Consider the following 27,230-nt stretch of genomic DNA (forward strand, 5'->3'; position numbering starts at 1 on the left):
CATGCTATATGGTATAATTGGAGCAGTTGTCGGCCTTATAGCATTAATTGTAATCATAGTAGTTATTATAGTTCTTCTAAAGAGGAACAAAGGAAACGATGTTAAAGAAGATGAAACTCCTCCAGGAGACGAATTCTCAGAGGAAACAGTAATCAGTTCTGCAGTAGTTGAAGGAAACACAATGGCCAACCCTCTATACACAAACGGAATGTTTGATTCAGAAGATAGTATCAGCGAACTTGAAGCTGATGATGATGACGTGGCTTTTGATGTTCATGTCGATCCTGAAACTGTATAAATTAATTTATAAACAATTTTTTAGTATTTTCGGATAATTACTTAGTTTTTTTACAAACACATTTACAACAATAACTCACACTTCTGATTTGAAAAAAAAATCATTCTTGATTTTGTTATTCATGAACAATTCGCCATTTGGTGAAGGCATTTCTAATCCTTATTTAATCCTCAATTTTTTATTGGTTTATTTCTGCTTTTGTTGATGAATCAAAATTTTGTCGAACAATCTTCTTGACGGCGTCACTGACCAAGACTTACGAGCCTTGATCAATAGATTCCGAAAAAAGAAATCCGAAAGTCAAGAACAAGCAATAGATGATACAATTTCTTATATAAAAGAATCAAAGAATATTTCGAAATCGGCAGATGTCTTCATTAATCTTTACGAAACACTGTTTGAATCAGAATCACCAATAATTAGATTAAATTCTGTACAAATGATGTCGGAATTATGCAAAGCTTTATCAAAACAAATCGTATCTTTCGCTTCAAGAATATTCACATTAAATATGTTTTATATTTGCGATGAAAGACAGAATGTATCTTCAGAGGCTCAAAAATTGTTCAATCAATACTTTTCTAGTTCGAGAAAGAGACAAGATATCATCGAGAGGCTATTAACTGATATATTAGATAAGATACAGCTATATTTCGGAAGATTACAGATCAAAGGAGAGATATCAAATGAAATTTGGCCAAGGATTTTCGGCTCAAATTTGAAATTATGTTGCTATCTAACAGATTATTTCCCAGAAAATCCACAAATTCGTGAAATATTCGAAGCAACAAATCTATCAGAATACACCAAGGTCGGCCATGGACAATTTAATAAATCAATCACTCCATTTTTACGTTCAAGCATTTACCAGTTCTTAACAACATCATTATTATTAAACTTTGATACACCTACTATCAATGTAATTGATATTTACAAGACAGAAACAAATGTTGATTGTCAAATCGAATTAATCAAACTTATTTCAGAGTTATTGAACCAAAACAAAGTCGATCACACAAAACTACAAGAAGCTATTTTATCCAGCCTACTCAATTACGAATTTCCAGAAAAAATCGGAATGATGGACTTAATTTTACAGGTAAAAGAGAACGATTTCCTCTCAAAGTTCGTAACCCCCGCCTTACAGCTCAAAATTTTTGTATTATCCGAGAGTTATTTTGACATTTTCACGAGAACGAATATTCCAGAGATGAAAGACCTTCTTGTTGAAGCATTCATTACAGCCATCTCATCCACCAACAATTCCTTCTTAACCACGTGTTCGTTAGCCAAATTTTCCGTAATTTCGGAAGATGACAGGATAAATGAGCCTCTTTTTGAGTCAAATGACCAGCGAATTCCATATTTCCTTAAGTATATTGGTAAGGAGAGATCCATTGAGTGGCTCCGAAGGCGCAAAACCATAACAACACGCTCACTTTTGACCTTCATCAACAATTTCGGAGAAAATTCAATTAGAGAAGTTTACAAGACGATCAACGATATTCCGATCATCACAGAGAATGAAATTTTGAGGATAATGAGTCAGGCAAATGATAACGAAGATGAATCAATGGACGATTTCATCGTGAAAAGACAAAAGAAAAAGAAAAATAAGAAAAACCCCCAAAAAGTGACAAATGTTTCAATTGTTCCTAAAAAGAAGAAAGAAAGTTGGGGAGAGAAGTGGCGCAGACGCAATCAGACCAATTTCGATGATGATGAAGACTCAGATGATGAAGCAGACATACTTTTACTTCGAAATCAGGAAGAAGAAGAAAATGAAAGTGATATTATCCACAAAACCGTCGAAAAATCAGAAACAAACGACAGTTCATCGCAAGCAGGAGACACAAAACCTGATTTCAATGACGAGAGCTTCTTAAAATTCTTTGTTAAGTTTGCAAATCAAGATGACGTGAAATCATATGCAAAAAGTACTCCAAACTTAATAAAGATCATTAAGAATTGGCAGAAGCCTCTTGAAATATTAAGAATTCCCGAAATTAAGGAAAAAATTTTCGAAATTTTGGAAGAAGATTTTTCATTATCCCAAAAAATCCTAAATATCTTCGAAAACGATGAAGAAGTTAAAGAATACATCCAAGAGATGGCAACAGAAGCCCTAGAAAGTGGAAAAGCAGTCGACAAATCCGTTTTTAACCACATTCAAACATCAGATGAAATGATTGAACAATTTATTTTATCTGATCAAATAGAATCGATAACACCTGATCATCCATTGCTAGAACAATGTGTTAAATACATCAATGACCACTTGGCAACACATGATCCAATAGATTTGGCTGAAAGAGCATTCGATTTAATTGAAAAAGGTGAAGTGAAACCAAAAAGTTTTGGTCAAAAAGTGACAAAATATCCAGAATTTTATTGTGAGTTATGGAGTTTTTGTGGGTTTGATAAGTTTGATTTGCATGATGTTTGTTTATTATTAGACTCGATTATTCTTAAAAAGATGCCATGGATTGATTGTTTCATTTATTTGAGGACAGTAAATTGGATGTCTGTTCCTTCAACTTTGCAGAACTTTATAATGAATAATCCTTTGATGTACGACGTTGCTCATGAAATGGAATTGCTATACGCATTGAGCTGCATATCAGCAGCAACATCTATCAAATGCGACGCGAATTCTGATGCAATTTCAATTATAGCGTCGATGAGATGTCCTCCAAGAAAAATTGTTTCCGAAGATCCTGATATAATTGATCACCAAATAGAATGGCATCAAATAAGAGTCCAAACATCTGACTTGAAAATAGAAAACCCTGATTACCATTCATTAAGAAGATGTGTTGTTTATTTGAAACAAAATTTACCTGTTTTGTCAACATTTGAACCTTTAATTCCTTATTTAGAAAGATCATTGAGGAAAGCAAATCATTTTACTTATTTTTTAGTCTGCAAAATATTGAACCTTGTTAAAGACGCATGCAAATCATTGAATAACTTGAATTTGATTGCAAAACAGATGATTGAATTATCTGTTAAATTTGCTCCTTTTCCTTTGATTATTCAAGAGGAAATTTCAGGTGCTTTCGAAGTATTTAAACTCATTGGAAAAGAAGAATTCCAGAAAATGATTTTGAATTCTTCTAGTTGTTTCACACACAAAAATGCAAATCATTTAATGACATTGATTTCTCCTCTTTTTGTTTATTTCAACGCTTGGGATTTAGTTGAATCAAAGATTAACGGAAAACTTGATTTGTCATTGACTATTTCATGGATATTTGTTAGTAATTTGATTGTTTTGATGCCTGATGAAAAGAAATCTCAACTTTCTTTGAGTTTGTCACATGATTTGATGAAAATTTTGTCAAAAATTGAGTATAAATCAAGTGAATTTGAGTTATTAGTTACAACATTCCCTAATACAAGTAATTCATGGCTGAATACACAAGAAATAACAATAAAGAAAGAGATTCTTAATTACGCAGCAAAAGTTATAACTCCTAGATTGTTTAAGAAGTTGCAAACGAAATTAGTACAAACAAGAATGGAAAAAATAAGTTATAGATTCAATCAAAGCAATAATTCTATCAAAGCTTTGTATCAGGATGAAAAGAACGCTGTTCCTATTTCTTTGGAAATTATTTTGCCTGATTCGTATCCTTTCGGAAATGTGACTGTTAAAGTTGATTTCGGAAATGATACTTTGTCTGATAAATGTTACCACGAAGTACTTAGTGAACTAAGGAAATTGGAAACAATTAGTGGAGCAATTAGAGCTTGGTATTCTTTCGTAATTCATCAGGTTTTGGAGAATTCACCATGTATTATTTGTTTGTCTTATTTCGATAGAGGTGTTGCACCAAGCATGCAATGCTCTTCATGCCATAACGAGTTTCATGCACATTGCTTGAAACAATGGTTCGCTAGATGCGCTGAAAAAACATGTCCTATGTGCGGTTCAAAATGGAAATAAATATTTATTTATATAATAAAGATATTTATATTATATTATCTCATTTTGCTGTTATAATTTAGTGAATGTACCTTTAATTTAAATCATGAGTTCAAATCTCAAAAATTAATTTCAGTAAACTAACACCCATTCAATCCAATAGATTACACCCTAAAGAAATGTATTATTTCTGTACCACTACAACATCATGTCCTGTACAATACATAATCAATATCGATTATTCTTGAAATATCTATACGAGTTCAATAGATTTACTAATTCAATACCGAAAATTTCAACGATAAATATAGAGGGTGACACCATAGAGGGAATATACACTTCCATTAGTTTTGAGCAATTAAAAAAACTATAGAGATTTTCAATTTTTCTGATCCAAATATAATATCCTGATAATATTCTACACAAAATATCAAGATAAATCGATTAAGTATCGATATTGATCTTCATACAAAGTCGTCACTTTTCTTTGGAAATATTGAAATGTCACATTGAAATTATATAATATAATGTAAAAACTTTATTCAAAAATTATGAAAGATTTTTTGTTCTACCGCAAAGTTCGAAAAGTGACATACAAATTATTGAAATATGGATAAATATCATGCTATGTATGTATAAGTAAATTAAAACAAAATTATTCAATTCAAAATCCCCTTTCTCAAATTTTACATGATTCTCCTTTTCTCGCTGAGCGCTTTAACATCTAGTGAAACTTGCACTATCTATGGTGGCCCACGCTCAGCCAAAATAACTGATTCAAGCTCTCAATGTATAAACGTTGTAGATTCGTATTTCTTTAATTTAGCAGGTTTCTTCCAGAGTTCAGCGAATGTAAAGATCTCAATAACACATTCAGAATTTTATCGAGTTGTCGATAAGAATACAGAAGTCGATATCTCAAATGCAATTTCTATCTATGTTGGAGAGTGCTACTTTAAGAAAGATAACTCTAGGGTCTCAGAAAATCCAGTTCTAAACTGCAATCCGGCCTCATCTGGTACTTTCAATTTCAATGTTTCAACGATACAAACTCCAACTCGTCTTCATGATATTTCATGCACATCTGGACAGTCATTTACGAGCTCCAATGGTAATATCTCATTTATTGATCTTGCCGTAGATGGTAATTTATACAATACAGAACTTGCTGGTGTTGATTTGTACATAACTGTACCTTTTACCATTAATTATATGAGCGATATTCACGGCTTGTATGGATCTGAAAATAGCCTCTATTTTGGAAGTGAAGGATCTGTTTCTAATACAAACATTTGTAATTCAATCATTTGGAAGACAGGAAAACTGATAAAATGTAATTCCAAGTCAATTGTATGGGCAAATGTACGATTAATTGACATAAAATGTTACGATTCTGGTACATTAATTTTTGATTCTGCCGGAAGTTGCACTTTTACAAACTGTTTCTACAAGTTCACAGTAGGTTCTAGCTTAGGTGTATCCAAATCCGGTCTTTCTGCAACAACAGAATCCTCTGTTTCTCCAAATATGCACTTAAGAATGGCCGGATGCGCTGCATCGAAGCAGTACATCTACGAAGAGTTCCCTGTTCCAACAAGATCTCCTTACCCTCCATGTCCGCCTCAAGAAGTCAAACCAAAGCCAAAACGTCCAATCAGACGTGTTGTTTCTTCAGGCGCAACTTTAGCAATGACTAACAGCATATAATCTGACTTTGTTAGATATCTTTTCATGTTTTAATATAGGGTGTCCAAAGGTGTGTTTAGCACAAACCTGAATACTGCGAATAGAAATAAACAAGTTACATATATATAAAGTTTATTTAAATATAATCACCATTGGATTCAATCACGCGTTCGCAGCGATCGATCCAGGCTTGAAAGACACGCTTTAAATCATCATGAGAAAATTGCTCAAATTGCTCTCTTACAAAATTTTCAAGATCATCTGGACTCGCGAATTCGCGTCCTTCAGCTCTCTTTTTTAGCGTGCCGAATAAATAAAAGTCAGAGGGTGCAATATCAGGTGAATAAATTGGGTTTGGAACAACTTTGACATTGTTTTCCACCAAGTAATTCATTACCTTATGACTTTTGTGAACTCTTGAATTATCAAAATGAATTGCAAACTTTGTTTTTGTTGTTTGGATTTCTCAAACTCATCAGAATTGATAATTGAGTAAGAACATTGTCAATTAGTACTGAGCATTCATCGTATTAGGTTTTTGAAGAATATCAATTGCGATGATGCCATTCACGCCCCAAAAAACCGACAACATCATCATTGGTGTGTCAATTTTTTTCTTCGGGAATGTTTGCGGATTTTCATCCTTCGGATCCACATGATTTTGGCTTCTGTTGCATATTGAAACCAAGACTCGTCCCCTGTTACTAAAAAGCGAAACTTCTTGGATTGATACGCACCCAATATAGAGAGGAGCTCTTTCGAAGATTGGACTCTAGATTTTTTTTGAACTGAATTAAGGTTGTGCGGAACCCAACGTGTATACGCTAGTTTGTAGTTCAAATAATTGTGCAGATAATAACTGACTGTTGTACGTGGTATTTTTGTCATCTCCTCTATCCTTCTGAGTGATGCTCTTGGGTCTTCATCTAGCGCTTGAAGAATTGCTTTGATTTTTCTTTGATCCGGCGATTTTTTGTCAATTTTTATGATGGGCGCCTTTTTGTTCATGAAGTGATACATCCTAACATGATACGTTACAGTGGAATAGCTAGGAGCATCCATACCGAAGCATTTTACCAATGTCTCGTAGATTTTTTTACAGTCTTTGCATTTTTTTGCAAGAGCGAGGATGTTTTCTTTATGATTCATTAAAAAAATGAAAAAAATCCCGCCAAAATTTCCCGCGAAACCGCCTCTTGTCTCAAAATTCATTTTATATCCCGGCATGGCGCCAAAATACAACATACTCATCATATACATATATTCATATTTTTTATTATATATTTATAATCAGCATATATCTCCTTTAATAGTCTCATATAGAGCGCTGTGCTAAACGCACCTTTGGACACCCTATAAAAGTAATTTTGAATTTCTTTAATAATCATACATACAGCATTTTTCTAAACAAGAAAATCTCACAAGTAAAAAATCATATGCTAAAGCTATTCTTTCTACATTTTTTCACTTCCAAAAAATTATAATTCAAGATATGAAAGTCGCAATTCGTTTAGGAAGATAAATTTTAATAAGGAAATATACAATATATGAGGTAACAAAGCTTAGAGTATTATAAAAATGGAAAACTATATTCTCATACCCAATAATAAGTTTTCTCATCGAGCTTACTTACTCGATAAACTTTTTATTCGTTCTATGGCTGGCAAAGAGCAATATAATCACATCTGCATTAACTTATAATGAAGATTTCTGTATTTCCCTCCTCAATTGAGAGATGCTCAGATAACTTCAGCACAAACGAATTACAGATAAGTTTTCTCGCTCTTTGTTGACTGATCCCAACAACTACATTATACTATGGCAGAGTTTTTCTGCGGCCTCTCATCAAATTAGATATTTCAGAAAAACCTTGCATTATTAGATTTGCTAAAGATCTTAGAACTATTTGAAAAATAAAGAAAAGGAATTGAGTAGTTTAAAGCAAAGTACTTCCGAAATAAGAAAAATATATTATATCCGAGACTACCTTTATATAGGGTGTCCAAAGGTGCGTTTAGCACAGCGCTCTATATGAGACTATTAAAGGAGATATATGCTGATTATAAATATATAATAAAAAATATGAATATATGTATATGATGAGTATGTTGTATTTTGGCGCCATGCCGGGATATAAAATGAATTTTGAGACAAGAGGCGGTTTCGCGGGAAATTTTGGCGGGATTTTTTTCATTTTTTTAATGAATCATAAAGAAAACATCCTCGCTCTTGCAAAAAAATGCAAAGACTGTAAAAAAATCTACGAGACATTGGTAAAATGCTTCGGTATGGATGCTCCTAGCTATTCCACTGTAACGTATCATGTTAGGATGTATCACTTCATGAACAAAAAGGCGCCCATCATAAAAATTGACAAAAAATCGCCGGATCAAAGAAAAATCAAAGCAATTCTTCAAGCGCTAGATGAAGACCCAAGAGCATCACTCAGAAGGATAGAGGAGATGACAAAAATACCACGTACAGCAGTCAGTTATTATCTGCACAATTATTTGAACTACAAACTAGCGTATACACGTTGGGTTCCGCACAACCTTAATTCAGTTCAAAAAAAATCTAGAGTCCAATCTTCGAAAGAGCTCCTCTCTATATTGGGTGCGTATCAATCCAAGAAGTTTCGCTTTTTAGTAACAGGGGACGAGTCTTGGTTTCAATATGCAACAGAAGCCAAAATCATGTGGATCCCGAAGGATGAAAATCCGCAAACATTCCCGAAGAAAAAAATTGACACACCAATGATGATGTTGTCGGTTTTTTGGGGCGTGAATGGCATCATCGCAATTGATATTCTTCAAAAACCTAATACGATGAATGCTCAGTATCTAATTGACAATGTTCTTACTCAAATTATCAATTCTGATGAGTTTGAGAAATCCAAACAACAAAAACAAAAGTTTGCAATTCATTTTGATAATTCAAGAGTTCACAAAAGTCATAAGGTAATGAATTACTTGGTGGAAAACAATGTCAAAGTTGTTCCAAACCCAATTTATTCACCTGATATTGCACCCTCTGACTTTTATTTATTCGGCACGCTAAAAAAGAGAGCTGAAGGACGCGAATTCGCGAGTCCAGATGATCTTGAAAATTTTGTAAGAGAGCAATTTGAGCAATTTTCTCATGATGATTTAAAGCGTGTCTTTCAAGCCTGGATCGATCGCTGCGAACGCGTGATTGAATCCAATGGTGATTATATTTAAATAAACTTTATATATATGTAACTTGTTTATTTCTATTCGCAGTATTCAGGTTTGTGCTAAACACACCTTTGGACACCCTATATTATGATTTTAGAAAATATATTTTAAACAGTTGTATCTTTCAAAGAAATTTTTTACTGATCTAAAAATCTTCAATTACCAGCAAAATAATCTATATAATTAAATAGTACTGGGTTTTTTTCTCGGAAATTTGCTGGCATGTCAAACTTAATGTGCTGCAGGAGTATAAAAACGTGACTATCTAAAGATTCGTCTTTTTGGATTCTAAGTAACTTTTTCAAAACCTTCCAAAACCTACTCTGATAGATAGTCAGCGACACGTTTATCACGAAGAGAAGGTCAAATTTCACACGCATTAAACGGTGGCATAACCTAGAGTAAATTTTCGGCGATGTTTCCTTTATACAAAAGATGGCACTGTTGAATTCGTCGGCTGCAATGAAATTTTCAGTAGTTCTTGCTTCAGGCGTTGGATATTTCATCCGGTATTTGACACCCCTAATGATGGTTTCCCTTACGAAACAAGGCATGAAAATGAACCTGTTATAATGTTTAATTTACGAATTCAAAAATTAAATGAATTTAGAGGTTTAATTGAATTAATTGTTAATTCATTTATTCATGTTCAAAGAAATTTTTTACTAATCTCAAAATCTTCAATTACCAGCATAAAAGTCTAATAAACCAAATAATTGGGGGTTTTTATCTCGGAATTTAGCTGGCATATCATACTTAATGTGCTGTATGAGAATAAAGAAATGACTTTATAAAGATTCGTCTTTTTGGATTCTAATAACTTTTTCAAAATTTTCCAAAATCTGCTCTTGTAGATAGTCAGCGACACGTTTATCACGAAGAGAAGGTCAAATTTCACACGCATTAAACGGTGGCATAACCTAGAGTAAATTTTCGGCGATGTTTCCTTTATGCAAAAAATAGCACTGTTGAATTCGTCGGCTGCAATGAAATCTTCAGTTGTTCTAGCTTGAGGAGTTGGATATTTCATCCTATATTTGACACCTCTTATGACAGTTTCCCTTATGAAACATGGCATGGAAATGAACCTGTTATAATGTTTAATTTACGAATTCAAAAATTGAATGAATTTAGAGGTTTGAAAATTTTTCATTTGAGAGGAACATATATCGTTTCAGGCATTGAAAAGTAGTTCCATGAAAAGTGACATCCTTATTTATTTTCCCTTAGGTTACTAATCGCTTCCTTTCTTCTCGTTTTTGGGTACACAAAAGAGAACTTGAGCGACAATGCATAAATGTCACAATAATTTCAGAAAAGGTAATTGTCACTCTTGTAAAATATTGAGTGTATGGAGTTGATAAAAAAAATTTATACTGACTGTCTGTTCTAACAAATTTCTATTTATTCAGAGAAAGTATAATTATGATTAAGCTTAGTAGTACAGAAATCGGATAGTTCTTTAGCAAGAGGACAATCTTTGAAAGAAATTGCTTTCGGAATTGTTATTCTCTGAGATATAGCCGTAAAATCAAGTTTAACTTGGCTTTCTTCTAATGGATACAGCTTTGTTTCAATGCCTTCTAGGGCCAACTCAAGTGGAGATTTAACTTTCTCGTATTTAGCAGATGAAAAACCACTCGAAAAGTCATCAAAAGATGTAAATTCACCAGTTGTTCCGCTTTCTGATCCGAATGATGTAAATTCGGATTTTTCTGTAGTTGTGTCTGAAAATGAACTAAACTGAGGAGAATCTGAATCTTTGGATTTAGATTCAGATCCGAATTCTGTAAATGTAGGCATTGACGTGTCTTCTTTCTTAGGATCTTCGCCAAATGCTGTGAAAGTAGGCATTGAAGTATCTTCCTTCTTTGGTTCATCAAAAGATGCTGTAAATTCTGTTTCTTTTTCTCCTCCAAATGAATCAAACTTCGGCATTGAAGTATCCTCTTTCTTTGGCTCTTCGCCAAATGCTGTAAATGTTGGCATTTCGGTATCTTCTTTTTTAGGATCTTCGAATGAAGCTGTAAATTCTGTTTCCTTTTCTCCTCCGAATGAATCAAACTTTGGCATTGATGTATCTTCTTTCTTTGGTTCTTCGTCGAATGCTGAAAATGTTGACGTTTCTGTGTCTGCTTTTTTAGGTTCTTCTCCGAACGAATCAAATTTTGGCATTGATGTATCTTCTTTCTTTGGTTCTTCACCAAACGCAGTGAAAGTAGGCATTGATGTATCTTCTTTTTTAGGTTCTTCGCCAAAAGCTGTAAATGTTGGCATTGAAGTATCTTCATTTTTTGGTTCTTCACCAAATGCAGTGAAAGTAGGCATTGAAGTATCTTCTTTTTTTGGATCATCAAATGTGGCGGTAAATTCTGTCTCAGTTTCTCCACCAAGTGACTCAAAAGTGGGCATTGATGTATCTTCTTTCTTTGGTTCTTCGCCAAATGGCGCAAAATCTGTCATCTCTGAAAATTTATTTGATTTTTTTTTCTCGCTTGATGAGAAAAATTTTAACTATCATAATTTATGTCGAATTTAACATGCTAGCATATGTCTCATAGTTTTATATAGATTTCACATAGTTTTGATTTAATAAAATATTATTCTAGAGCATATTTCTGAATTTGGAAGCTTAAAACCATATAATCTCCTTTGTTTCAGATTGTAGCTTAATTGTACAGATTCCTCGTATGTTTTTTTGATTAAAATGATATGCAAAATTAGTTATTGTTCGCAGAATCGAAAATGAGTTATCTTATGTACATTTATAGGACAATTAAAAGAGTTTAATAAGATTAGTGATTTCCATCATATATAATCGAAATTATTGAATTAATTAAGGACTTAATAAGTGTTCATTCAGCTATTTAAATAGGAGAAGGTTTTATTTTTACTCGAGTTAGCACTAGAAAATATTAAAATAGTGTTGTATCAATTAGAAGACAGTCAAGATATAAATATTGATCAATAATATAAATATAGTGGCCAATATTTCTTTCTAATTCTTATGAAATGACAAACAAACTATTTTGCTTGATAGTGTTAAACTTATGTTACTTCTTTCTTGCAATAGAGTAAAAAACGTTGTAAAATTTTAAGTGACCACTTACAGGCGTATTCAAATAAATGTGTGAAGCTGCAGAAGCTCTGATCAAAGAAGAAAAGTATGTTGAAGCAGAACAAAAGTGCTTAGAAGAAATCAGACAGAACCCAGAAAATTTGAAGCCATATGCTACACTCCTTACAATTTATGGTCAAACATATGATGCTGATAGTGCAATGTCTGCAGGAAGAGAAACACTGCAGTTTGCTCGTTTGCTCCTTAAAGAGTTCTTCGAAAAAAAGGACTACGATTTTGCAGATGATCCAAAATCTCTTCAGTACATTGAAATTCTTGATAGATTCGGCAAGGTTTCAAAAGAGTTAACACATGTTAATTTCACATGCTATATTTACGAAGAAATTTTGAGACTTAACAAATCAGATAAGTTTGGTAACGCCAGAATTCTTCTTTTCGTCTATCTCGAGATTATTGGTTACTTAAGCAACAATAAGAAAGGTGTAATCACTCGCACACCTGAAATGGCAAACAAATTAATCGAAACTTTCAAAATACCAGAAGAAAATCCAGAAGTTCGCTTATGGAGAATCCTTGAGAAGTTCCTCAAGAAGGATGATTCTTGGAAAGACCTCGTAAAGAAGGAAGAACAAGAAAATCAACTCATTTTCCGTGTTTGGCTCAACGAAGTCGAGAAAGGAGAGAAGATCGACAAATTCGTACAGGATTACTTTGGCAAGCTCGCTAAGGCCTGGCCAAACTTCAGAATCGAAGCACATAAGATTTTGAGAAAAGAGCACCAGAAGTTCATGAAAGCCATTGAAGATGAACATAATGAAGTTATGGAAGACAGGAAGCCAGATTTCTATACATTTATCTATTCAACTTTCATGAAAAACGGAAGAGAAGCAATGCGCGATTTCAAATTCAACGAATGCGTTAAAATGTTTACACTTGCAAGAAACGTCGCATACGAAACAGCTTTACCTTACAGATTCCAACGTAGCGAAAAGTTTGAATACGCAATTATATCTAACCGTTGTACATGCTATCTACAGCTTAACAAACCAGCAGAGGCACGTCAGGATGCAAGATTTACCCTCTTCGTTAAGTTCGACCACTTCAAAGTTCTCGAAAAGTGCCAAGAAATTGGTCGTGCTTGGGGACTTCCAGAAAACGTCATTACAGCATTCAAGGATTGGCTTGCAGTATCTAAGGATGCAAAGAGTGGCGTAAGAAGAGAGATTGCTAAGAAAGTTATCGCATTATTAAGTCTTGAAGGTCTTTATCGCGTTAGAACTGAAGATTTCGAAAAAGTTGCCGCAGATCTCTTCGAAAGACAATGCGATGATATGTATGTTCAAGTAAATATCCCTGCTGAACAACATGATTTGCTTCCTTGGCTTACAGCTAATGATCTTGAAAAGCCAATTCCAAGATAAGCAAATATTTCAGTGTTATTATGGTAAATGATCTTTTTTTTTTAATAATTTATGATTTTTTTTTAAACAACATTAAGATTATAACCATTAACTGATATTCTTCTTCTTTGTAATGGATGCTAATTATATATTCATATCAGTTTATTAATTGATATTATGACTTTCTTGTTATCTCGACCAACAAAGTATGCACAGATAGCTAATGGAAACTCGTGGATAGCAGCAACGCCTGATGGACATATGCTTTTTCTTAAAAATGATCAATCTTTTTCAAAATTCTTTCATTTCCAAAATTTAATATCAAGAATTATATTTTCTCCATCAGCAAACACAGTTTACGTTATTGATTCGCATTTTACAGTCTGTAAACGCTCATTAACTCAAAGAAGTCTCAAAAATGAAATAGATAATTTTGTATTTACAGAATTAATAACTATTCCGTTTGCATTGCCAAGTAATTCATTTATAACTATAGTTCCCTACGAGAAATCTATATATCTTGTTATAAATTCTCATGTTTATATGATAATAGATAATAATATCCATTCAGATTTTAATATTGAAACAGAAATTACTACATTAAAGCCAGTTCCAACAGAATTAGCTAAGTTATATAACTTAGTTGATGAAAATTGCAATCTTCCATTTGTTATTCTTTGTGGAGCCAAAGATGGAACATTGTCAACGCTTGTATTTCCAAATACACTTGATGTTCATCACGATATCTCCAAACCATTTATCTCAAAATCAGAACCAATAACTCATATTGTAATTTCTCGACAAACGCTGATACTTACAGGAAAATATGGTACTGTAAATAGTATATCTGTTAGAGGACAAATATCCGGATCTATTCCTTTCCCTGTAGAAGCTGTTTCTATTTCAGATCCGAATTTATTATTTGTTTCTAGAGGACATCTTTATTCAGCACCACTATTAAACCCATCATCATTCAGTATTGTTGCTTCTTTCCCTGCAAGAATCGTTGCTTCCTGTAGCGGATTTTGCATAACAACTTCTGGAGCTTTAATTCCATTTGAAGAGCGGTCTCCGATCACAATTTCACCAAGATCAGAACTTATTGAATTTTCTCTTTCAAGGCTTCGTGAAATTTCAGAAGAAAATGAAAAACTTTTGCAACAAATTTCAGATGTAGAAGCCAATCTAAGTGATTCGCAGATAATCAAGTCCATAAATAATGGTAGTAAAGCTTTAGAAGGCGAAATTACCCTTATTCCGTCAATTTCTCCAGATGGAAGATCAAATTTAGTTTGTCAAGTCAAACTAACTCCAATAGGATCATATTCATGCCAAGGATTAAGTTTATCATTAATTATTACAACAGCAACTGGTTTCCAAGACATTTATTGCTTACCAAATATTCAAACAATAAATATCAATTGGGAATTGCCATTAAATATCACAACTACAACGGCAATAACCATTGATTTAGTTGCTTCATGTAGAAATCAAGCAGCTGTTGTTTTAGAAAATATTTATGATATAATTGATCTTTCAGCAGAAATTGACCTCCAAAAAGTGAATCTTGGCTCAACATTTAGTAGTTTGACGAGAAATACTGTACAGAATATCTTTAGAATAGGTGGATCTATTCCACAAGCGTTACTTTCTCCAATGGCAAGACAAGCACCAACAGGAGAAAAATGGACATTAAGAGTTGACGGACAAAACGTCACTGTTGTTGCTGGATCAAAATCAACGGCAATGGCTGTGAGAGCTGCTGTGGAAAGACGCGCTGAAGCAAAAGGAACATTTAGTATCGAAGCTGCTGATGAAACAATTGAAAACTTGAGAGATCAGGCTGATACAATCCTTTCTTCAACAACTGATGAGGTTCTTCCAATAGGAGGAGGAATAAAGAGTAGAGTGGAGTTGTTACATGAAAATGCAACAAAAATTGCTAATGAAAAACTGATGCCAGATGTATAGATGATTATTTTGTTTATTTATTTGTTTGTATAAAAAATCATATTAATATAAAGCATGTTTTACTATTAATTTTGCATTATATCATAAATAATCCAACAAATTCAATCAAAATTATTTAATTGAGCATGTTCTTGATTGAGAGAATTCATTTTTATGAGTAATATAGCTGTGCCTTCCAAAATAAAGATGTGATTTGTTGTTTTTATAAAATAGTATTGAAAAATTATTAGATTTCATTTGCAACGACCATAATTCTAATATATGCTTTAAATAACTCTTGGTATTAAGATATAGATAATTATGTTTCACAAAAGCACATTTTCATCAAATTCGGATATGGAAATGAGTAAAAAATATGACTAAAAGCAATTTTAGAAGATAAATTCAATATTACTGATTATGTATAGACTATTTTACGCTAAATTTGATCACTTTCTTCTTTTCTTAACGGACGGCCTAATTATAAACGAGCGATCTTTCAATGAGCGAGAAGTCGAAGAATCAATATATCAACTACCCAACTCAGATTGAGCAGCTCAAAGAATTCTTAGATACATACACAGGTAGCGAATCAGAGCCTAAATACAAGGCTCTTATCGACAAAATCATTCAAAGAACTTCAGATACTTTAGAAATTGAATTAGATGATGTTTTCGATTATAACGAACCTTTAGGCAGAAGTATTGTACAAAATACACATCGCTATATTGAAATGATTTCGAGAATTGTTGATGAAATGATTCCAGAGTCACTCGACATGAGTAATCAGTTTGAAGCTATTGCAATGGCTCGTATTGCTGCAGCTAATGAATCCGGAGCTCCAAAGAAGTTCCCACCACAACTTCACCGTCGCTTTAACGTACATATCCTTCTACCATCAAAGCAAAAAGTTCTTCCTATGAGAGAAGTTAAGTCTGAAAATATCGGCCAACTTGTTCGCATGCGTGGTTTAGTTACACGTATTACACAAGTTAAGCCACTTATTTCTGTGGCTACATATACTTGCAATCAGTGCTCTGAAGAAACATTTCAAACTATTACAACACCAACATTCATTCCAAAGACAGTTTGCGAATCTCAAACATGCAAAAACAATCCAAAACCAGGTCAACTTACATTGCAAACTCGTGGATCTAAATTCGAGAAATTCCAAGTTATTCGAGTACAAGAAATCTCAAGCGAAGTTCCAGCAGGCCATATTCCACGCGCAATGACAATTTATGCTCGTGATTCACTCGTTCAGCTTTGCAATACTGGTGATGTTATTGAAGTAAGTGGTATATTCCTTCCATTACCAATTAAAGCATTTCGTCAGAGTTTAGTCAGTGAAACATATATCGAAGCACAAAACATCATTGTAGCACCGAAATACGACGAACAACTTGAAGAAGAAACAAGTACAGCAACAGATGAAGAAGCAAGAACCTATGCTGCCCTTGCATCTTCAATTGCTCCCGAAATCTTCGGAATGGATGATGTTAAGAAGGCTTTACTTCTTGAACTCGTTGGTGGCGTTACTCGTACGTTCGAAGATGGTGTTCGTATTCGTGGTGACATCAACATTTTGTTGATGGGTGATCCTGGTGTTGCCAAATCACAACTTCTTAAGTATGTTGCACGTATATCACCACGTGCTGTTTATACAACAGGCAGAGGTTCATCTGGCGTCGGTTTAACAGCTGCAGTTCTTAAAGATCCAGTTACAGGCGAAATGGCACTTGAAGGTGGTGCTCTTGTTCTTGCTGATAATGGTATCTGCTGTATCGATGAATTCGATAAGATGCAGGACTCAGATAGAACAGCAATTTACGAAGTTATGGAACAACAGACAGTTTCCATTGCTAAGGCAGGAATTACAACAACATTAAATGCTAGAACAGCTATTCTTGCTGCTGCTAACCCTGTTCATTCAAGATATTTAATTAACAGATCATTATTAGAAAACGTTAACCTTCCAGCTGCTCTCATTTCACGTTTCGATCTCCTCTTCTTACTCTTAGATCGTCCAACAGTTGAAAGTGATAAAGCTTTGGCCGAACATATCGCTTATGTCCATATGAACATGCGCGCTCCAGATTCAACAGCTCGCGTTAGCTTAGCCAAGCTTCGTGAACATATCGCTAAGGCTAAGGAGTATAGTCCTATTATTCCTCCAGAACTCGAAAATTACATTAGCTCAGCTTATGTTGAAATGCGTATGGAAAATACAGAAGAGCCTATTACACCACGTTATCTTCTTGCTATTCTCCGTCTTTCAATGTCTCTTGCTAAATTAAGATTTGCTGACGTTGTTACAGTTGATGATGTTGATGAAGCACTTAGACTTGTTAAGGCTTCTAAACTTTCTCTCGAAACAAAGCCAGAAGATCAGAGTAAGCAAGATAACATTACAGCAATCTACACAAAGATTAACAATGCATTCCGCGGTCATAAGAATGTTAACGTTTCTGAAATTGAGAAACTCATTCTTAACAGCGGCTTTACAAAAGAAGATCTCGTTAATACCCTCGATACTTATGAGCGTTATGGCGTGTTTATGCTTAACCCATCACGTACTGTTGTTACATTTGTTCAAAATCAATAAAATAATATTATTTTTATAAAGTTTTTTTCTATAAAATTTCTAAAAACTGCTAATTTCATTTATTCGTTTCAAGAAAATGGATTGCTCTCAATATATGCCATGTACAATCGAATGTACATATTGCTATTCGTTATTAAATGATGATTAACAATATCATCATTGATTGAATGATTGGATACTGAAAAAGTTTGCTATATCATCAAACCAAACAAAATTAACTTTACCGAGGAAATGATTACCAATTGAAAGTCAAACTAGATTTATTAACTAAATTATTATGTATGTAGTTCAGTCATCAATGTTTTGCTCTACATGGAATTTATTTAGGGAGTAATATAGCAATTCAGCAAGTATCAAATTTTATATCTTTTTCAATTTTACCGGTAATCATAAATAGGATGGGTCCATATATCAGGATGTGCATAGGATTGAACAGCCTGATCTCTAAAATAGAATTTCTTCTTGGATTTGGGAAATCTTCAATTTGTCATGTCAATTTCTCCTCACTTAATAGCTACAAAAAATATTCACAGTATATATACATTACGGTTCTCTTATCATATTAAATTTTTTATTCGAAAATAAACCAAATCACCGGTTTGAGAAAAATTGACAATAGAATATAAATGGCATCTACAGATGTCAAAGAATCATCAAACTTGATGGACGAGCTCCGCCATGTCCAGCTCTTACTCAAGCGCGAAGATATTTTTTACGATTTTCAGGCAAATGAAATTAAGGAACTTAACCAATCCTTGAGAAATGAATCACAAAAAGTTTTATACCTTCAGAAATTCCTTATTTATTTACACATGTGCTCTATGGGTGATAAGTGCGTTAAACTTCCACCTAAATACTATGATTCTCTTTTCAAGGATATCCCAGACAAACAACAGCAGCCATCAGCTTCAAACCAAGTCAATGTTTTCAACAAGATTATCTCTGTCTTCACAACAGATATCGAGCTCCTTGCTAAGTCTGTTTCAGAATTAATCACAAAGAAGCCAGAATCTGCCGACTTACTCACTTTTTCAACAATTCCAGGTCTTTTCGGCTATCTTTGGAGCGCCGAAGCTGCCGAGAATTTCCTCAAGTTCATGCAGAAGGTTATTGCTACAAATGTTATTGTCGCAAAAACATTAGCTCGCGTAATCTTTGCTCTTCCTCAATTCCGCTTATTCTTCGACTCAGTTATCAGCGACCTTGTCAATAAAGTCCCATCTGTTACGAATGCCGAGCAAGCCGAGCAATTCACCACCGAATTCATTCAGAAGTGGAAGGACATTGTTCAGTTCTGCCCAGATATCGTCAAAACAGCTGCTACTTTCACAGACAGTCCAGCACAATTACTTTTAGAGTCATTTATCAAGCCAGCCTTCGATTCTCCACTTACTTTCGGCATTGTTCCAATCAGCCTTCGTGTTGGACCAGAACCAACCAACCTTATCGCTGAAAGTCTCGGAAAACATATCGATGAACTCTGGAAAGCCATCGACGAAGTTCCAAAAGCCTCACCACTTCCTTCTGCCGAGAAGTTGACCAAGATTCTCCCAGATCTTGGCAAGTCTGCCCTCTTTACAAGCGAAGATCTTGCAAATTTGACAGATCTCGTTACTTATGCCATTGAAATCAACCCAGATTTCCCTGTCAAGCCAACCCAGCTCGATCGCCAGGCCACAAGTGAGGAATACAACTCATATTCCTTCACATTGCCATCTGTCCAAGAAGTTCACTACGCAGACCACTCCAATTCCGAGTTATCTCCTCAGGATGAGATCGAACTTCAACTTCGCCAGATGCTTATTGGCGTAGATGTCATTCCTCTCGCTGCTCAATCGAATGATTCTCCAGACATGGTTTCGCTCCTCAAGAGCCAGGTCCAACTTGCTCGCCCAGACCACAGATTGCTCTTGGAGATGAAGATTGATGATTTCGAGACAGCTAGACGTAAGGTTGATGCTGATAAGCAGAGTTCTTCATTCCAGGACTTCTTGAACCTTCTTAAGGAGAAGTTTAAACAAAGACAACCAGACAGACTCGAGAAACTTTCAAAGATTTCCCTTTACAACACTGAATTTTCTCAAATGGGACAACTTTCAAAGGGTCTTAAGAAATCCATCGATTTCTACAGAGATGTCCTTAGATTCCATCTCGTCGAGCAGTGGTTGAACGAAACAAAGCCTTTGGCTTCAATTTCAGACCAATTATGCACAGAAAGTGCCAAATTCGTACAGTTCTTCAACCAGACAGTCGAACAATGGAAAGGCTGGTGCAAGAACAGAAGCTATACACCAATCTGCTCCTTCGAAATTCTTCATAACATCATCATGCGCGAATTACCACTCGAAAGGTTCCTCCAGATGAATCCAGACTACGCCAAGTACGATGAGAACTGCTGCAACGGCATCAAGGATAAGAAAGAAGAACTTCTCAGACAAAATACTTTCGATTTCACTTCAACCTTCCAAGAAAATCCGAAATTACTCGAAGCAGCTCAACGTCAATTACAAAGAGCCTTTGATGCTCCACTTCCATTAGTCAAATTACACTACTTCAGTGAAGCATTGAATACTCTTGTCTTTGTGTTGACATTCGAAGGCCACAAGGAAATCGGTGCTGACCAGTGGTTGCCAATGACCATTCTCCTTCTCGTTCTCGCTGCTCCTGAAAGACTTCCTTCCACAATCAAGTACATCGACCACTTCGTAAAGTCTCTCAGCGACAACCAGTCATCGGAGATGAGGTTGATCTCTGAACAGACAGACTACAACTTCACAATGGTCAAATCTTCCCTCATGCACTTCCAGAAGTCAATCCCTGGAATTGGCCCGGCTGAAGGTGAAGCAGGAATGATTTAAGTATTAATTTTGTCCTGGTTTTTTAAAACGTTTCTCTTTAAAAAAATAATATTTCATTTTATAGGAAAATTTACAACATTTTTTTACTAATTAAATCAGACAAATACATCCAAAACCAATAAAAAATCATTGTGCTATTGATAGAATCCTTAAATTGAGAAAATAATATGAGATATATTGCATTGATCATGAATTAGAAGATATCAAAGGTAGCTCAAATTATACAAATCCGAAAATATATGTATTACTTTTGTAATATTTTCATATTATGAACGAAATTACAATATTTTTTATTTCATCTAATATCTTGCAAACCTAAGTAAATAGAAACAGTTTCACATGAAAAGATTAGTAATATTTAAACTATAAACTCATGATAAAATTTTTTATTCTAATAAAAAAATAAAAAACAAACAAAAAAAGTTAAAATACTTCTATATCAAGTATGTTTGATGGATCAGGCTCATCAACGAACTCATCCTCTTCTTCTTCAAACGTTGGTAAAGTAGTATTCAAGATTGTTTCATATGCAAAGAGGTTTTCTTCATGTTCCCAGTTATTTGGAAGATATCCGATATCAATGTTGATATTCCATGTTGCTTCAACCAATGGTGGTCTTAATTCATACATCGAAGTTGAGCTTTCCATGGTTGAATTCATGGCAGAATGCATGGACATGTCATTGAAATTGCTGTCCGAAGCTTTCTTCTCATTCTCTCTGGCGAAATCATCCCAAACCGTTTTAATTGTGTTTTCAAACGATTTGTTTAACTTAGTACTAAGAAATCTGATGTCTTTCCTTGGTTTAGAAACGTACACCAAGTTCTCAACCGTTGAAAGATCCTTAATAAATTGAATAAATTTGTTTGGATCCGTCAAATTGGATTTATCGACCTTTAAGTGCTCAATACTCTTGTTTATATGGAGTATATTACTAAGAATGTTCAATCCTTCATCACCAATGTTGTTTCCAGAGTAATTTAGTGAAAGAAGATAATTATGAGAGGACAAAGCACGTTGTAGAGCGATTAATCCGTTAATATTGAAATATTGGAGTGTTCCTGCCAATGAAAGTTTCTCCAATTTAGTGTCGCTGATGAGTCTTGCGAAAGCAAGTAAAATTTCATCTCTGGCATCCATGGAAAAGCTGCAATCTTCGAAGAAAGCTGTTCTAAGAGACTTAATTGATGTCAAATAATGCAAAAGTTTAGCGTTAATTGGGTTTTTGTTCCATCTAATATCGTTAATGAAGAAAATATTCGTAGATTCTGGCATTTCTTCAAAGATATGGAATTTCTGGACCTTTGGAGGGAACTGGGCATTGGAAAAATCAACAGCAATGCTTGATCTGAAAGGTTGTAAAGCCAAAAATTCGGCAAGCGAATTCATTTTCCAGGAAACTTCACTCAAATTGAGTTTATTGATGGAAATTGGGAAATAATGATCAGTTTTTGTGATCTTTGAACAGTAATTTTGAGACAGATTCAATTTCGACAGGTAAAGTGTATCATCGGTAATTGAATTTAGAATAACAGCAATATCTAGATCCATATTTTTGAGTTTAAACTCTTGGATGTCGGCCAGAGAAACAAATTTGAAAACTTTTGGAAGCATCGCTTCAGATATCTTCTTCGAATCATTGCAGACTTCCAAACAAACGAGTTTCTCAAATGCTTTAACATTGTTGTAGAAAATTTCGTAAATTTGAGGACTTAAATTACAATTATCGAATTTCAATCTTTTGAGGTTATTCGCGAGATGAATTGTCACTAAACTTGTTGCCATTTCTGGAGTAAAGCTTGAATTAACAAATTTAATTGTCCTAAGTCCAGAATTTGGAATACTTTGGACAAATAATTTGAAATCATTTGAATTTTGATGGTCTTTGATGGTAAGTTCTTCAATAGTATTGTTTTCATTAAGTATTACTGATAATGATCCGTAAAGGTTATGAAAATGAAGACCACCAATTACAATTTTATGAACATTTCTCGTTAAGCTTAAAGCCCTGCAAAATGCAGCAAGAACTTTAGGCTCGAGTGAGTGATGAACAATTGCCAGCGGTAGGTTTTTCAGTAAATTCTTTTTCATTGCTTGTAATAATTGCGATACAGGTCTTTCATCGAGAGATAGACTGCAAGACAAAAACAAGTAAATAAATTGATCTTTCGGGACAGAAGATGGAGGAATAGAATACGGAATTGAGTACTTAATTGTATCTTCATCCTGAAAAATCGACTTTAAGAAAGAAACAATTGGTATAATTAATGAATCAATGTTTTCTTTCTTGATGTGCAAACTATATCCATCGAATTTAAAAAGAGCTTCTGATTCATCAAGTACATGAATAGAAGTAAGGTCAATCCAAGGATAAACGTATTTGATTTTAACATTATTCCACAACCCAGTTTGACTATTAATATAAAGAGCCGAAGTTGTAGCAACCAAAAAACGTTTATCATATTTTTTCTTGGAATTAAGCTTTAGAACCCATGCTGCATTTAAAGGTGCCTCGATCTTAGTGTCTATTTGAGAAGAAAACGACTCTGTTGGTTAGAAATAAATACATACGTAAAGATTTGATATTACGAGAGCTCATTTTTTTAGGTTCTGAAAAATAATCGTAAACTTTCAGTTACCAAATAAAATATCCATTATTTTGTTATTGATATATGGTTTCTTCAGAATGAATTTTTGGACTGCATGCTTTGAAAATTGTTAATCAATTTCAATGAGTTATTTGATGAGTAAAAATCATATTTGTTTATGGTATTATGAGTAATAAAAATATTCAAATCTGAAGATTTCCTTACATTTTTGAAAATAACGGTTTTAACCTTTCAATTACAAGGTGAATGTAAAACTATGTATTTAAATATGTTGCTTCATGTGGATTGAAGTTGAGATTAAATAAAATTTGATCGATTTTATGAAAAATTTTCAAAATTGATTGTTGTCTTGAATATATTCAAAGTGAATAATATAAAATTGTGGTTTTCAAAGCGTAAAAAAATTTCAATGCTCTATGATAGGACAAACGAAAAAAGCTTCAACATTCATAATCATGAAATAGTTTACATAAGAATAAAAACAAAAAGATAGCTAAAACGAAATCCAATGCTTTGGAACTTACAAGATTTTTCTCTTATTGAATAAAAATTCATATTGTCCCAAATACACAGACCTGGAGTATATACATTAGGGAAAACATTGAATTTGTCATGACCAATGAATGACGTGTTTATTCTTTCTGTATATGTTAAAGCTGTTTTCCAAACATTATCTACTACCGAACAATTGATCAGTGTACAATAATTCGAAATATCTGTTCCAAGCCCAATGAACACTTTTGCGTAGTTTTTATAAAAAGAGCACAAAATAACTTCGACGTTTGCTCCATATTGAACAAAAATTAATCCGCCTGCATCAATTTCATTTTGAATAAACGAACAATACTTTACTGTCTTATTTGAATAAGCTATATATAGAAGTCTTCCAAAATCACCAACTGTATTTCGAGAATAAGTATTATATATGATATTTGTAGAGTTATTATCTATTTCATTAACTCCACCTGCATTTCTATATACTGTACAATCAGAAATATTAGTTTCTTTCGAAATAATTTGTCCATATTTTAAGAGATATAAATCATTCGAATAAATACTTCCGCATTGAGATATTGTGGATTGAATTAAATAATTTAACGATTGGTTTTCTGAATGAACACGGGATGAAAAAGCATTACCTACAATTGTGCTTAAATATTCTGTTCCAACTTGAATTGATGTATTAATGAAGCAATTTCTAATTGATACAACAGATTTGGCATCATAAATAAAATATCCTCCCCCTGAATTTGTTAATTTCGATATGTCAAGGAAAGATGTATCTGCAATCATAATGCAAACAGTTGAAGTACTAGCATAGGATATATTTATAGGCCCTTCTGGGCTGAAATATTGAAAGATAGCTTCGTCAATAAAAAAATTACTCGAATCTGGAATAGAATTATTCGATAAATACGTATATGAATCGGAGGGATAAAATAGGGACCATAAATCTTTTGATTTATGAAAATTCAACGTTATCATATTAGAAAATAATAGCATATCAAGCTTATAATGAAGCAGCACTTACTCTCTCAGCTATGCATCGTTATGGAGCTATGAGGATAACGCTCTTTCTCTTTGGAGAAAGGCGGTGAAAATTCTAAGAAAAGTAAAAAAAAAGTCAATTTTTCTAATGAATTCATCATGATGGATTAATCCATGATAGTTGAAACACAAGGTGTTGTTTATAATAAATATGACAATTATGCGATCTGTGGAACGAATCTAAGTAGTCCTAATAATGCAGGCAATTTGACAACATCATCAATTATCCATATCCTAAACTTTTTTGAAGATTTACCTGTTACTCAAATAGGAAAGTATGCGTTCAGTACAAACACCTTAATAACTGCAGTTCATATTCCTATTAACGTTGAATACATATTCAGCGAAGCATTTTCTTATTGTCATAATCTTGAGAATATATATTTTGAGGAAGGAAGCCATTTACTTTATATTTATCCAGGATCAATATATTTTCTGAAAAAATTAAAATATTTACGCCTGCCGAGAACGGCTTCTTCGCATCCATCTAATTTGTCAATAGGGGCTAATGCCAATTTTGAAGTTTTGATTTATTGTGGTTTAAATATTTTTCCTTCTAGAACTTTTGGAAGAGCAAACATAGGTGGTAATTACTGTCCAAAAATCATATATGTTGTTGATGATTATCCAAGTAATAATTTTGGGGGATGTGGAAATTTAAAAAGAATGAGACAATGCGATATCATGCCACCGATTCCATGTAATACTATAAGAAACAAAAATTATGGCTATGATCAATTAATTTCATTTTCGTATCTTTATGTGTTTATTTTACTTTAATTCAAATTTCAGGAATTTTGTTATAAACAAGAATGTGTATAAACTTTAATAATAAACCTCTATTGAATTGTGAAGTTTAATCTTTCTACATAACTGAATTAAGAATTCTGTGCACAATGCAACTATAGCAATTTCCAAAAAAGCCTTAAGGTTAACATAATAATCAAATATCAAAAGCTGCGCAAAAGTTTCTAAAGCTGGCCAAAATTCTTGATTTTGGTTGAGATCGGAAGATTTCACATGAAAGTTTACAAGACTGAACCTAAAAAATAAAGGTTGTGTTGATATGATTTTTAAAATTTGACAATATCAATGTTAGTTCAAGCTGAATAAATTATAATTAAAATAATTTGTTACTTTTAAAAAAATCTGACTGCATTATTGAGAAGTCCAAATAAACAGAAAGAGTTTCATTGAAACTTGCCCGGAGTAGGCGAAAAAAACTTTAGTCACCTTATAAATGATCTTTGAGTGAATCTTTCAAGGGTTGAGTTTAGTATTGATGCAGCTTATATACGCCATTTAGCTTTAACAAAGTATGAAATTTTGATTTTATTCATTTAATCATAAAAATAAAATTTAATTTTCAATAACTCTTCCATTCTTTGAGATATGGCCAATAATACTAACATCATCGTCATCATCATGATAAGAAACAAACTCATCATCTTGAGAATTATCTGCATTCAGAATATCTCCGTAAATTTCAAGTTTGTTTATTGCAATGCATGGTGGGAAGCCAGGGCATGGATCATTTTGAATTAATCTAATGTATTTTGTAGCGTATTCCTTATCCAGTGTATAGCTTTTTTCGTTACATCTTCTCATTGTATCATCTTTATCAACTCTGTGAACTTCTTTCCATGTTCTGTTGTCATCGGAAATCTGGAGAGACCATGAATATAGGCAGCAGTCAAAGCAGTCAAAGTAGTCATCTTCGCAACAGCATCCATGATAGCAACAGCCGCATCTTACGAAATATCCGCTGATTTTGATCTTTTTGTTCTGTAATGAGTATGTAATATACGGATTTTCGTCATATGAGCGTCCACAGTTGGAGCACCAGTCATATTCTTTTGTCCAAGGATAAATAGAATATTCTGGTTTCGTCAATTGCTTAGTTCCGTTGATATATTGCTTGGAAGATCCACTAGCATCAATGACAATAATTTTATCATTATAAACTTTACTAAATATTCCTGCTTTTGACTCGGAATTGGCGACTGAAAATAGGAAAAACATTTTTTTTGCGAAAAAGGTGACAAAGTAACTTT

General features: G+C 33.5%; 11 protein-coding genes and 1 pseudogene across 12 annotated transcripts, besides 4 other annotated features; 8 read left to right on the forward strand and 4 right to left on the reverse strand.

The window, feature by feature from the left end:
* Position 1: 1 nt before the first annotated feature.
* TVAGG3_0711680 (uncharacterized protein) lies at positions 2–298 on the forward strand (the record flags this gene model as incomplete). Its single annotated transcript, XM_051243805.1, has 1 exon — positions 2–298. One exon carries the CDS (start codon positions 2–4, stop codon positions 296–298), a length of 297 nt encoding a protein of 98 aa, XP_051090392.1.
* A 511-nt stretch (positions 299–809) lies between these two features.
* Positions 810–4,247, forward strand: TVAGG3_0711690 (protein ubiquitination; the record flags this gene model as incomplete). Its single annotated transcript, XM_001580852.1, has 1 exon — positions 810–4,247. One exon carries the CDS (start codon positions 810–812, stop codon positions 4,245–4,247), a length of 3,438 nt encoding a protein of 1,145 aa, XP_001580902.1.
* Positions 4,244–4,322: a mobile genetic element.
* A 594-nt stretch (positions 4,323–4,916) lies between these two features.
* TVAGG3_0711710 (uncharacterized protein) lies at positions 4,917–5,933 on the forward strand (the record flags this gene model as incomplete). Its single annotated transcript, XM_001580851.1, has 1 exon — positions 4,917–5,933. One exon carries the CDS (start codon positions 4,917–4,919, stop codon positions 5,931–5,933), a length of 1,017 nt encoding a protein of 338 aa, XP_001580901.1.
* A 35-nt stretch (positions 5,934–5,968) lies between these two features.
* Positions 5,969–7,268: a mobile genetic element.
* On the reverse strand, positions 6,049–7,172 carry TVAGG3_0711730 (annotated as a pseudogene). Its single transcript has one exon. A coding segment is annotated over exon 1 (1,124 nt).
* A 167-nt stretch (positions 7,269–7,435) lies between the features above and the next one.
* Positions 7,436–7,795: a mobile genetic element.
* A 111-nt stretch (positions 7,796–7,906) lies between these two features.
* Positions 7,907–9,210: a mobile genetic element.
* Positions 8,003–9,130, forward strand: TVAGG3_0711760 (Mariner transposase; the record flags this gene model as incomplete). Its single annotated transcript, XM_051243806.1, has 1 exon — positions 8,003–9,130. The coding sequence occupies one exon, from the start codon at positions 8,003–8,005 to the stop codon at positions 9,128–9,130; it is 1,128 nt and encodes a 375-aa protein (XP_051090393.1).
* A 1,268-nt stretch (positions 9,211–10,478) lies between the features above and the next one.
* Positions 10,479–11,590, reverse strand: TVAGG3_0711770 (uncharacterized protein; the record flags this gene model as incomplete). The annotated part of the gene is made up of 1 exon (XM_001580850.1): positions 10,532–11,590. The coding sequence occupies one exon, from the start codon at positions 11,588–11,590 to the stop codon at positions 10,532–10,534; it is 1,059 nt and encodes a 352-aa protein (XP_001580900.1).
* Positions 11,591–12,238: 648 nt separating this feature from the next.
* TVAGG3_0711780 (TPR-like family) lies at positions 12,239–13,690 on the forward strand (the record flags this gene model as incomplete). The annotated part of the gene is made up of 1 exon (XM_001580849.1): positions 12,254–13,627. The coding sequence occupies one exon, from the start codon at positions 12,254–12,256 to the stop codon at positions 13,625–13,627; it is 1,374 nt and encodes a 457-aa protein (XP_001580899.1).
* A 97-nt stretch (positions 13,691–13,787) lies between these two features.
* On the forward strand, positions 13,788–15,577 carry TVAGG3_0711790 (uncharacterized protein; the record flags this gene model as incomplete). The annotated part of the gene is made up of 1 exon (XM_001580848.1): positions 14,150–15,577. One exon carries the CDS (start codon positions 14,150–14,152, stop codon positions 15,575–15,577), a length of 1,428 nt encoding a protein of 475 aa, XP_001580898.1.
* Positions 15,578–16,037: 460 nt separating this feature from the next.
* TVAGG3_0711800 (DNA replication licensing factor MCM family member family) lies at positions 16,038–18,212 on the forward strand (the record flags this gene model as incomplete). The annotated part of the gene is made up of 1 exon (XM_001580847.1): positions 16,788–18,161. The coding sequence occupies one exon, from the start codon at positions 16,788–16,790 to the stop codon at positions 18,159–18,161; it is 1,374 nt and encodes a 457-aa protein (XP_001580897.1).
* A 575-nt stretch (positions 18,213–18,787) lies between these two features.
* TVAGG3_0711810 (VPS9 domain family) lies at positions 18,788–21,191 on the forward strand (the record flags this gene model as incomplete). The annotated part of the gene is made up of 1 exon (XM_001580846.2): positions 18,788–21,019. The coding sequence occupies one exon, from the start codon at positions 18,788–18,790 to the stop codon at positions 21,017–21,019; it is 2,232 nt and encodes a 743-aa protein (XP_001580896.1).
* Positions 21,192–21,442: 251 nt separating this feature from the next.
* On the reverse strand, positions 21,443–23,616 carry TVAGG3_0711820 (uncharacterized protein; the record flags this gene model as incomplete). Its single annotated transcript, XM_001580845.2, has 1 exon — positions 21,443–23,110. One exon carries the CDS (start codon positions 23,108–23,110, stop codon positions 21,443–21,445), a length of 1,668 nt encoding a protein of 555 aa, XP_001580895.1.
* A 2,919-nt stretch (positions 23,617–26,535) lies between these two features.
* Positions 26,536–27,198, reverse strand: TVAGG3_0711830 (galactose-binding domain-like family; the record flags this gene model as incomplete). The annotated part of the gene is made up of 1 exon (XM_001580844.1): positions 26,536–27,198. The coding sequence occupies one exon, from the start codon at positions 27,196–27,198 to the stop codon at positions 26,536–26,538; it is 663 nt and encodes a 220-aa protein (XP_001580894.1).
* Positions 27,199–27,230: the final 32 nt, after the last annotated feature.

Source organism: Trichomonas vaginalis, chromosome III, assembly GCF_026262505.1.
Source record: "Trichomonas vaginalis G3 chromosome III, whole genome shotgun sequence".
Taxonomy (NCBI): domain Eukaryota; phylum Parabasalia; order Trichomonadida; family Trichomonadidae; genus Trichomonas; species Trichomonas vaginalis.